Here is a 12,335-nt window from a genome sequence, read left to right on the forward strand (position 1 = left end):
TAGGCTATAGGAACTCCATCTGTTGGTGTGTTATTAAAACAGCTAGTACCTTTGATGAGACTTGAAAGCATAGAAATTACTGAATCACTTGTACTAGGCTTTGGAAGAACTAATGCTCTTGTTTTCAGGTATTTGTATGGCATGAGTTGATCACAGTCCAAATTTGCTTTAGTATTAAATGGAATAAAATGTACTATTATTGGAACACTGAATTAAATAGAAGACAGCTTTAAACCATCTTGATAATAAAATTAGATAATAACCATCTTGATAATAAAATTTGAAGCATTAATGCATCAGGCATTTTATTTATTAAATAATCCATAATATGCAGAACACTAAAAAGTAAAATTGTTTTATTGCATGGTAATTATAATTAATATTTACGGTTGAGAGTTTAATCCTAAGTAGTGGCAGTTGTTTCTTAGAGTGCAAAGAAAAAATATCTGCTGCCAACTCCATGTAGGCGTCAAGAAGGGCATCCAGCCAGTAAATGCTCAGCTCCATACAGTCACCCAGACTGTACCCTGAATTAAGGGACTACAGAGTTGTAAAAAAAAAAGTCTAATATTTCCATTATTTTTTCTTTTTTCTTTCTTTTCTGCACTCTTTCTTTTTAGTTTCTATTATTCTTTACCTTAGTTGCAACTGTAAACTTAAATAAAACTTTAATAAATTTACTATTAAAAAGATATGTCAGAAGCCTAGGCCACAGGGTCAGATTCCTCAATGACATTGTTTAACTGGAGTTTGTTGTCCTCATTTATTAGATAAGTTTCAAGTTTCACCTCTACAGTTGCTCTTCTAGGAGATCTGTATAGAAACTCCACTCTCCATCTAAAGCAGAGTATTCCTGTTTTTAAGATCTTAATCATTTTGATGTGCCTTCAATATATATACACCATCACAAGGTTATTGATCTGTTTTTTGTGGAAACATTCAAGAATTCACCATCTCTTTTCACAATACACCCCAAAAATAACCATACATTTGGAGAAGGAGCATATATTCTCATATATATTATAACTGCAGTCTACTTAATTTATAAAGAACTTTATTTGAAAAATACTTTGTTTTTAATTTAGGGAATTAGTGGAAGAACTTCACCCTCTAATGAAGGAAGCATTAGAGAGAAGACCAGAGGTTGGTAACAAAATTAAGCTATAAATATTTAACAAATGGTAAATAAGATTGAAACTAATTAATAAATTATTTTGGACAAAAATATTAAATAAATTTATTTTTTAAAATAAAAATTCCTTTGTAAGGCATTTGAAAATTATGTGGGTGGTAATCAATAAAAAACAAAATACTTGCAACATAAAGGATTTAATTTGTCACAATGAAAGTTGCTACAAAGGAGAAAAAAACCCAATATCTATGAAAAATATTATTGATTTGGAAGTTAGTGATCAGATACTGTTGGAAGATCTGTTGTTTCTTTGGGATTTCTCATTTTCAATTATTTGACAACAGAAATTATGTGTGAAGAAATGCAGTGATTGGAATGCCCACATCTCTCTCCTCTTGTCCCTTTATCCCTCTTCCTTAAAACTGTACAAACCAACTCTTTATAGAGTTTAGCTATAGCACTGTATGTGGCAACATAGAAGTCAGAAAGAGAAAGGGAAGGATACTGAAAAAGCAGGCAAACCTTGGCAGATACAGTGGGATAGAATTAACCACACTGAGCAGCAGCTGCTACAGGATACCTGAGAAAACATTGACTAGGCCTTTTGAATGGCTTAGCTGTTGGCAAATAATTCACATGCTGGCATCTAAAAACAGCTCAAAGGTTGATCACAGCCCATTGAAAGGCATCAGTAGCCTTCTAGGAGCAACCACATAGGTCATTAACAGTTTCTACATTAGTGATCACTCTGCTGGATCATAATTAATGCTTTATTTCCTCTTGTGTAAATCTATACAGATATGTTTAGTAACCAGCAAGTTGGTTTTTATAGGAGCTCCCCCAAATAGTGTGCCACTGCCAGTTCTCTGGAGAACCATCTTTAGTGTTAAAAAGTTCGGACCGTTTGAAAATTGCTGGATAGCTTTAAAACTCAGCTAGGTTTTATTTTTAAGAGCAACACGCAGAGAGTAGATGTAATTAATATTGCCCTATTTTTCTGCAATACAGAATAAGAAACGTCGTGAGCGCAGAGATCTGTTACGATTACAGCTGTTGCGAATTTTTGAATTACTTGCTGATGCTGGTGTGATAAGCGATAGGTAGGATATACTGCTTTTCAAATAGAAGAAAACCCTGTGATTGGTTACTTGTCTGATCACAGTCATTTCTTGAATCTCTGTTAAAATAGTTTTTTCCTATGTAGCTGGTATATGATTTCCTTTATAATTCTTGTAACAGTTTTGACTGTTATACTGTAAATTCTAGTCTGTCATGCACATTTGTGGTTTCCTCTGGATGATTCCTTAATCCATACTGTTTTCCTTACAGTACAAATGGTGCCTTGGAACGAGATACACTAGCACTGGGAGCTTTGTTCTTAGAATACGTTGACCTGACTCGCATGTTGTTGGAAGCTGAAAATGATAAAGAAGTTGAGATTCTCAAAGACATGAGAGCCCATTTCAGTGCAATGCTTGCTAACTTGATTCAATGTGTGCCAGGTATGGTAATGCAATAATTATATCAAGTACAGAATTATTAAGATGGAAAAAACCATGGGGATGCTACAATGGTTGTAATCAGTAGTGGGATTCACATTTTTTTTTTACTACCGGTTCTGTGGGCATGGCTTGGTGGGCGTGGCAGGGGAAGGATACTATAAAATTTCCAGTCAGAGGTGGTATTTGCTGGTTCTTCAAACTGCTCAAAATTTCCTCTACTGAATCTCCAGAACTGGTCAGAACCTGACTACCACCTCTGGTTATAATTCAAAAACAGTCATAAGTCAGTTTTTTCAGTACCATTTTAAGTTTGAACGGTCATGAACTGTTGTAAGTCAAGGACTACCTGTACTTGGTGGGGAGAGGGGAAAGAAGACACTAAGTAGAAGTATAATTTATATGAATTTTAATCGTACAATTTCTAGAGTTGTAAGCATGTAAGAAATTATGATAAAAGTAATTGCTTTCAAATTGTTTATAGCACAAATTCCATGAATGATGTCTGATGTAAGAAATGTTATCCTGAGTTCCTTATTTATCAACAATATAGTTTGTGAGTTGTATAATTATCACTGTCAGTATTATGTTTAGTTCATTTCTATTTGATTTCCAGTGACAGCCCATCCCCTGTGTGTATCTATATTGTGTTAACATTGAGATAAATGTTTTAATTATTTAATATCAATCTATTCTTTGTATCCTATCTTTCCTCTGGGAACAGAATGCACATAGAGATGCAAAACACAACCATATGAAGTTGGTTGGGCTGAGACAGAGTAACCAGCCCCGAATCACCAGTGAATAAAGTGTCAAATTGGGACGATATAATGTGTGGATTTTCCATACTGAAGTCCAGTTTCTGAACTGAGTTGACAGGAGTCCATAAAAACATGTGCTATATTAAACACATACTTTTAAAGTGTCATAATGCTTTCTATGAAATGGATGAGGAAAAAGTGCAAGAAATAAATACGAAGTAATTAACAAAGAAAAGGTGGACCACATACAATCCTATGAAACATGCCTTATCTATCATTATTTGTTGTATCTCTCATCCTAATACTGTGGACATATAAGGATTATGGATTTAGTACTTATATGAACTAGGTTGAACACTGTTATAAGTCAATATAGTCTCTAGGCTACATGAGTCAGATTATTTGCTTTTGAGTTTGGTCTTTTTTCAGTGCATAAACTTGAAAGTTTTACTTCAGTTTTGGTTTTTAAAAACATTTTCAAATATGTTTAATATATATGCGTACAATTGTAGTGTTGTGGATCAGTCAGGTTATCATTTGATACCTATTCATATTGATTTCTAATTTGCATAGGAAATTTCAAATACAGGGTTCCTTTGATTGTACAGTATTTTTGTAGTCGAAACTCATTAATGATTGTGGTTATTGTAGAAACAGCCAAGGAACTATTAGCTTTCATCTGCAGAAAACTAGCATCCATAAAGTAGAGTGACCATTAATTTTCCTTATAGCAGAAACTTTATTTAAGGTTATGTATGTAGAAAGATTTCTTAGAAGGTTGAGTATATTTCATTTCTTAAATCAGCCTGCAGGTCTGTAGGTTAATCGGAGCATCTGAAAACTTCTGTTTTCTCTGAAAATTTCCATTAGATCAGTCTTCTGTTTTAAAAGCATTAAATGCATCTGTGCCAAATGCTCAATGAATGGAATTTTCTTAGTACTAACAAAGGATTTTTTGTTTTCATTCATTACAAAATTATATATATGTACATATAAAATGGTAAAGGATGGGAACAAGCAAGAGAGATTAAAAGAGCATTTGGCTTTTTTAATTTAGCATAGTATTTAGAATTTCCATAGCTCTATTGTAAAACTGAACATTAAGGGATTTGGATAACTTAGTAAACATATCAGAATATATCTTTTCACTCTGTTTGGCATCTCCATGTAGCATTTCAGTTTGGGATGAAGGATCTACCTGCATAATATATAGTGTGCATTGGTCCCATCCATACTCTTGTGTGCATCTGAAAATTGAAGAGTATTTGTGATATAAATACAGACATTCATGATATTTAGAATTTTAAAACTCTAGAGATTCAAAACTCTTCAGAGGCATTATCTGAATTATCTCAAATTTTGCCAGACTGTGACCTCTTGAAATGATGAATGAATTTGTGTGACTGCCCCATGCATAAAACAAATTTAATTGTTTAATTGTTTATTTTATTGATGTTAGTGTCAAGCTGGTCCAAAAGGGATAGTCATGTAATTTTCTTTATTGAGAGTCTGAGAAATCCATCTTTGTTTCTGAGCAAATCTCTCTCACGACTCCACATTCTTTGTATTGTGTATATTTAGTTACCTAAAACTACACTACTTTTTTTACATGAGATAATCTTAAAATCAAGGCTCTTTCCTTTCCAATAAATGTATACTTGACAAATATTATTAATGTGTTTTAGGAATTTCCTTAGCTATACAGTTTTGCATCAGATTTATGTTTGAATTTTGATTAATTAATCAATATAGATAATATTGTTTTTTTTTTTATTCACTCAGTTCATCATAGGAGATTTCTTTTTCCTCAGCAAAGCTTGAGGCACCACCTCTTCATCCTGTTTAGTCAATGGGCTGGACCTTTCAGTATCATGTTTACACCTCTGGATCGATATAGTGATAGAAATCATCAGATTACAAGATACCAGTATTGTGCTTTAAAGGTGCATCATGTTTCATTTCATTGCATATAAATCTTTATCAAATTAAATTATTTTAAATTTAGAAATGAACAGTGGTAAGACAAGTTAAATTTTAAAGAATTTCCCCAAAATGGCAGATTATTTGGTGCATTTTTGTGGTCTTATTTTTAATCTTGTATGCATCATTTGAAAAATGATTAGAAAATATTTTAAATATTTCAATTAACGTTAACTTGGAAATACAAAATTGACCGTATTAATTCATACTTAATTGGCTCAGGAGGAAGAGTGATAATAAGAGCAGAGAATACGAAAAAGTGTTACTGGGAGTATTAAATTAAACCCAGAACTACCTAATCATTCAAGAATTACATTAACTTCCTGCCACAAGACATTTAACTCAATGTAATCCAATCGTCCACTATACAGTCATCTTTCCTTACTGGTAGTTTTGGCAGCATGCAAGCATACTAACTGGTTTAGAAAATACAATTTGGGGAACACATAATATCTACATGCTTTGCCCAGGAAGTACTTGGTATCTCAGGAGCCTTGTGTCAGTAAAGGAATGGCATCACTATACATTTGCAGGAAAGCAATGATTGGGCCATTGTAGCATTTGGAAATATGTTTTCTAAGTCTACCTGTTTAATCTTCATTACTACATGTTTGATTTGTTGCCTTTCATTTAGAATTTGAAACTGATAACCTTTCAGTAAACAAGACCATATCCTCTTTTTTTAAAAATAGGCCATGTCAGCAGTGCTGTGCTGTGGCCCTGTGTTTGACAATGTGGGCCTTTCCCCTGATGGCTATCTTTATAAATGGCTTGATAATATTCTAGCTTGCCAAGATTTAAGGGTAAGTAACTCAGCAATGATCCTCACTTTTAAATGTATTAAATTTTATTTGTATTGCACGTGGTCTATTCTATGCATGAAATTCATTGTGATTCAAGTGGAATTCGTTTAGTATTTGTACTGTGGTGCAAATGGTGTAATTTGTGTTTTATCAGAGGGCCATATTCTATGAACTATGTTAAGGGACAAGGTATGATAAGTCAAGAACTAAACTAATTTGAGAGAAGCAGATGTCCTGAACTCATGTTGTATACCTTTCTTATAGCAGTTCAAAATCATCTGTCATCATTCCATTACTGCAATAATGAAATCATCTGTTTCTTTTTCAAGATACATAACTTGGTGTGAGTTATTAATCTGAATTACTGTTTTGAAAAACTCCAAGCATTTTAGTGGTTTACAGATCAACAAGATCAGCATGATATCAATTTCTTTGCATTTTTGTTTGAAGTCTTTCCACCCTACCTACCCAGGTTGTAGGCACTCTGAGAGGCAAATGGATAAGGACTATCTTACTGAAAAGCTTCTTGTGAATCATATCAATTGCATGGGTTAGTATTCAGAGGATGGTTAAAAGTGGCAGTAGTCTTAAGAAATATAGGTTGTCATTCACTTATGACTGTTCATTTAATGATTGATGAAAGTTATGATGGCCTCAGAAAGTGTGGTTTACAGCCCTTGGGTGGCAAACAAATTTAATAAGTTAATCTCACAGTCACATGACTAAGATGAATGATGTTTTTTGCCAGTTTTTTTGTTTTTTGCTAGTTTTCAGCAAAAAAGTCTTATTCTGAAAAATGGGTTTAGATTTACCACCACATGATTAGCTTAACAATCACTTTAAAATCAGGTCAGATCACATGGGAGCCTTGACTTACAATTATTTTTATTTTTAAGAACATCTGAATAGAAAGGTTTGCATCAAGGGAAATTATCTTAGGAAATAGTGTTACTACATTTAAAATATTTTGTATAGTGCCATATTGCTCCAGTTCAAAAAACAGAGTAATGTAAGATTAGAAAATATGTATAAAAAAGGACATGCTAAAACTGTATATAAAAAGCAAATAACAGTTCATTAGGAATTAGTACCAAATGAAGGAGACCAAAAAAAAGAGATATCTATGGAGATTCTCAGTTATCCAGGTCATAGTTGTCCCAATGTTGTTTTTTTCAAGAGGTAACTGGACTTTCTGGTTTTTCTTTGAAGATGTTTCACTTCTCATCCAAGAAGCTTCTTCAGCTCTGATTGGATTGTGGGGAATGAAAGGATTTATATTCCTTGCAGACAGCTGGTCATTTGCATTTTTTTAGAGAGTTGTTAAGGCCATCTGGAGATTTATCTGTCTCATCAGGGTCACCTGAGTGGTGAAAATGGGTGTGGAGCTTTCTTGGAACTGTTGAAAGGTCTGTATTGTAGACTGGAGATACATGATGTCATATCCCTCCCCCTGAGGGATGCTTCCAATCCTACCATCCAGTCAGAGCTGAAGAAGCTTCTTGGATGAGAAGCGAAATGTCGTCAAAGAAAAACCAGAAAATCCAGTTGCCTCTTGAAAAAAGCAACTTTGGGACATAAAAAAGTTATTTTATTCATTCATTTATTTCCACCTTTATAATTTTTACAAATAACTGAAGGCAGTGAACATATCCAACATATCTTTTTATCCTTTTTCTCCCACAACAACACTGGAGTGAGTTGGTTGAGAGTGACTGTCCCAGCTTGCTTTCATGGCTACGGTGGGACTAAAACCAAATGTTCTTTCCAAATAAGTAATAGGGACTAAGTGAGTAGATAGGTGGGCAGGTAAATGGATGGATGCATGGGGGGGGGGGGAGTTGCTAATCACAATAGATTTATAAAATATTTTAGAGCATAAACACAATGTTTATAGAAAATTGCCACTTCTTAATATAATGTGTACTGTGAACCACAGGGACTGCCAATAATTTCTGACCTGAAAAAATATTTTTGCCTTAATCTTCACAAAATAGTTCAGTGAATTAAAAAAAAAAGATTAGAAAATTCATGGGAAGCAAAGAGGCAATCCGTTACCATTTTGGATATTGGAATTAATGAGGATCCCTTTCTTACAAAGGCTATTATACAAAATTGCTTTAAAATGTCCCAAATTAGATTTATGTATATAAGAATACCAGGAGGGTAAGGAACCTTATACAGCAGTAACTATAGGTAACGCTGTTGTTGTTGTTGTTGCTTGTGTAAGGCTCCAAAAACCAAGAAAGACACATTGTGATTCTTCCAAGCAGATTTCTTTATTGTTCCTCAGCTATGGACAGAATCTTGCCAAACTAAAGCAAACTAAACCCTCATAAAGCATATACTGCAGGAACTATGAAGGAGGTGTTGTCTTTAGCCCCTTTCTTTCAGACAATCTAAACTGAGTTGTCATTTACTCCTCTGGAAAGTACTCTTTCCTGGGAATTCAGACTATATTCCATCACAGTTAGCCCATTGAGATAGGCCAGGTCAAGAAACAGACTCCAGAAGAAATATCGGTATTCTACTTACTGATTCAGGATAGAGTTGAAACCTCTGAGTTTTCCCTTCCTCTTATACCAGAGTCAAGGCAGAGTCACCTTTACTAAAAAAATATCTTTTTGTGAGCAGCCCAGGTTTATGCAACATAAAATGAGCAGCTATTCAAATATTTTATACAAACAAGCAAGTAAAATAAGTTTCTTTCTAACTTATTTATCTGGGATCATTAAAGTTTTTGTGACTGCCCCGTTTCTTCTCCAAGTGGTTCTCCAGAGATTGCTTTAAAAAAAAAGGAATGGGATTGAAGGGATGGATAAGGGATAGTGCCAAATTAAATAAGACCAGAAGAGATGGGGAGGTAAGAGGGAGTAATCTATACAAACATGACAAAATTGCAAAGAATTAAAGGAAACATTTTAACAAAACGATATTAAACAAGAACATGCTTAGCATTGTGAGCGTTCAAATTTTGATAACAAATAATGCAGGTGCCACAAAATGGCCAAGGAGACTTTGTGTGTTGTTTCTGAGTCACCTAATCTTGCCTCTTAATGTCATGTTTATCAGCACCTTTGTTTGGCAAGCACACAAAACAGAATATTGATCTCAATGAGCTTTTGTCAGTTGTTGAGCTATAAAACATATTATTGTTGTTTTAAACCCCCTTACCCATTCTCTGCATTTTCAGGTTCATCAACTTGGCTGTGAAGTTGTTGTCTTGTTACTGGAGTTGAATCCTGACCAAATCAATCTCTTTAACTGGGCTATAGACCGATGTTATACTGGATCCTATCAGCTTGCTTCAGGATGCTTCAAAGCCATTGCAACTGTGTGTGGAAACAGGTATCAACAATAAGCAAAGCAGAAAAAGTGATCCTTGCGAGTGAATTAAATTAAAAATAAATTACCCTAGAACTTTTGAAAAGGATAGACTTAAAATTATATATTCATGTTTTGATAGGACTGCATACATGCATGCCCACTAAAACAGTCCCTTTTAGCCTAAGCAATATACAGAAACAAAGAAATAAAAGTCAAGAGATAATAAAAAGAAAACATAGCTAATACTAATTAGCACTACCAATTACAATATATCTTTCTATCCTGTATTTTCTTGTCCTTGTTTCCCTCATATCCATATATCACCTTTTTTTTCTCTTAAACTTCCCCCCTCTCTCTTCAAGGAATCATCACATCCATTCAACTATGACTTCTTCAGTCTTCCCTTTCTTCTTGATTCCTTCACTCTTACTTCAAATGTCCATTTTCCATGTTAATTCTTATTCAATCACTGTGACATATCTCAGTATCAGAGGTGGTATCCAGCTGATTCTAACCAGTTCTGGAGAACTGGTAGTGGAAATTTTGAGTAGTTTGGAGAACTGGCAAATTCCACCTCTGACTGGAGATTTTACAATATCCTTCCCCTGCCACACCCACCAAGCCACGCCCACAGAACCGGTAGTAAAAAAAAATTGAATCCCACCACTGCTCAGTATATTTCTTTCATACTGGTCACACACTTTTATATTCAACTCAAATTCATTCAGCACCATTTATTATTGACTTTATCTCTTGTATTACCACATACAGGTAGTTCTTGGCTTATAACCATTCATTTAGTGACCATTCAAAGTTACAATGGCACTAAAAAAAGTGTCTTATGACTGTTTTTGACATAACTGCTGCAGCATCCCATTATCATGTGATCAAAATTTGGATACTTAACATTTAGCATGTATTTATGATGCTGTAGTATCCCAGAATCATGTGATTCTCTTTTGAGTTTCACTCAAAGCACACTCACATTTGCACTCTGTACAAATCAAGAAATCTAACCTGGGGTTACTCAGCAGCAAAATGGGTGGCCAATAAAATTGATAAATAAATAGATAGATGGATGGATGGGTGGATGGATGAATACTTCGCAAGTGCACTGCTGTTTGCACAGACCAACTTGGCAAGTAGTATAGTGACACTCAAGAATAGACATATCATTTTAACAAATAAAATAATTTCCAAGAGATCTGGATTTGTTATTTATTTGGTTCCACAATCTGACTCCTTAAAGTTACTAAGTGGAAATGTTAAATGTTTCCAATGGATTATTTTTCTTGTTATATAGTCTTTAAAAATAACCCCCCCAAAATATCACTAATCGCAAGAAGAAACTTAAACTAATTATTATAGCAATGCAGTTTTGAAAGCAAGGCATTTTCCCATATTTATCTTCAGCTCTGTCTGCAGGGTTTTTAGCATTCTTTGGATTTCTGTTTGTTCTGTATCAACTTGCTTAGGTTAAAAATATAGAAAGGGAACACCAGTTGTTGGGTACCTAGTCTGTCGCTTATTTATTATAATGAATGACTTGATTGATTTGCTTTAATGTTGGAGGAAAATAAACTTATGTATATCCTTAAGATCCTGACTCAAGCACAGAAGATATGGCATTATAAGTAGTAGTATTAGTAATTTAGATGCAGTATATGCCAAGGTTTCTAAATTCTATGCCATGGTGTCCAGGATGCTCCAGTAAACTTACAGAGGGGTTGTTAAATATTTTAATTTTTTGTGAAAAGCAGTAATATCTGTTGGACAGCACAAAGTACTACCCTAGGGTATCAGGAAAAAAATCACTACAAGCAAAGAGCAGATGAACCAAGAATATTTGGAAACCTCTTATGTGTGCATTCATGCATACACACACACACACACACACACACACACACACATTTACACATAGTGGTAAATATGTTATTTCCTTATAACTGGGAATTATTTGTTTTATATTGTGGTGGCATAGTGGTTAGAATGCAGTATTACAGGCTAACTGCCCAGAAGAGCTTGGAGTTTATCCTGACAGCTCAAGGTTGACTCAGTCTTCTATCCTTCCAAGGGCAGTAAAATGAGGATCCGGATTGTTGGGGGAAATATATTGACCTTGTAAACCCCTCAGAAGTGGTATATAAATCTTAAGTGCTGTTGCTATACACTTGTCTGTTGGAAAAAGAAAGAGAATTCATTGTCATTATGCTTGAATATAGTTCATTGTTTTCTATAACTGTTAGCAAACTGAGTTTTCTGCCTTGAGTGTATTGTTTTGTGGAAAACAATTGAGAATCTTCATTTAAACTTTAAAATGTCAAACAATCACTTTTGTTTGCTATTTCAGGAACTACCCTTTTGATATTGTGACTCTTTTAAATCTAGTCTTGTTTAAAGCGTCTGATACCAGCAGAGAGATTTATGAAATTTCCATGCAACTCATGCAGGCATGTATGAAATATTTTTTTTAAAAAAATCTTATAAACTATAAGGAAGAGTAAACAATACAGTTTACTTTACGTTCAGCAGGACAGCTCTGAGCTTGAAGTATGTTCAAGATTATGCCATGAGGAAGTTGCATTTAGGCACATTGATGGCACAATTAGAGATATGTGTGGATGCGGCTTGGACTGACACTTTTCTTGAAAACAGATGTCAGTGTTCCTTGAAACAAGAATTTCTTTTTTATCCTGTAATTTGAGAGTTGTGCCATATAGCTTGTTCCTGTATATTAATCTCTTTAAAATCTCTCCTTTAAACATTTTAAAAGATAATTTGGGGAAATAAAAGCTTGGTATCTTAATATTTATGAGATTTATTTACTAATTACGAT

The 12,335-nt window shown here is 34.1% G+C and overlaps 1 protein-coding gene across 10 annotated transcripts in view; it reads left to right on the plus strand.

Annotated features, from left to right (window-relative positions):
* FRY (FRY microtubule binding protein) overlaps window positions 1-12,335 on the plus strand; it is a 184,696-nt gene that overhangs the window by 115,828 nt on the left and 56,533 nt on the right. For all 10 annotated transcript variants that reach the window (XM_087937235.1, XM_087937236.1, XM_087937237.1 and 7 more), the window contains 8 exons: window positions 4-128; window positions 1,086-1,143; window positions 2,141-2,232; window positions 2,462-2,634; window positions 5,175-5,335; window positions 6,065-6,175; window positions 9,366-9,520; window positions 11,850-11,949. In XM_087937235.1, coding sequence (XP_087793361.1) covers window positions 4-128; window positions 1,086-1,143; window positions 2,141-2,232; window positions 2,462-2,634; window positions 5,175-5,335; window positions 6,065-6,175; window positions 9,366-9,520; window positions 11,850-11,949 — 975 coding nt within the window. The remainder of the gene's footprint in view (window positions 1-3; window positions 129-1,085; window positions 1,144-2,140; window positions 2,233-2,461; window positions 2,635-5,174; window positions 5,336-6,064; window positions 6,176-9,365; window positions 9,521-11,849; window positions 11,950-12,335) is intronic.

The sequence above is a fragment of the Pseudonaja textilis genome, chromosome 7 (assembly GCF_049901715.1).
Source record: "Pseudonaja textilis isolate UNSWEBS1 chromosome 7, rPseTex1.2, whole genome shotgun sequence".
NCBI classification, from domain to species: Eukaryota; Metazoa; Chordata; class Lepidosauria; order Squamata; family Elapidae; genus Pseudonaja; species Pseudonaja textilis.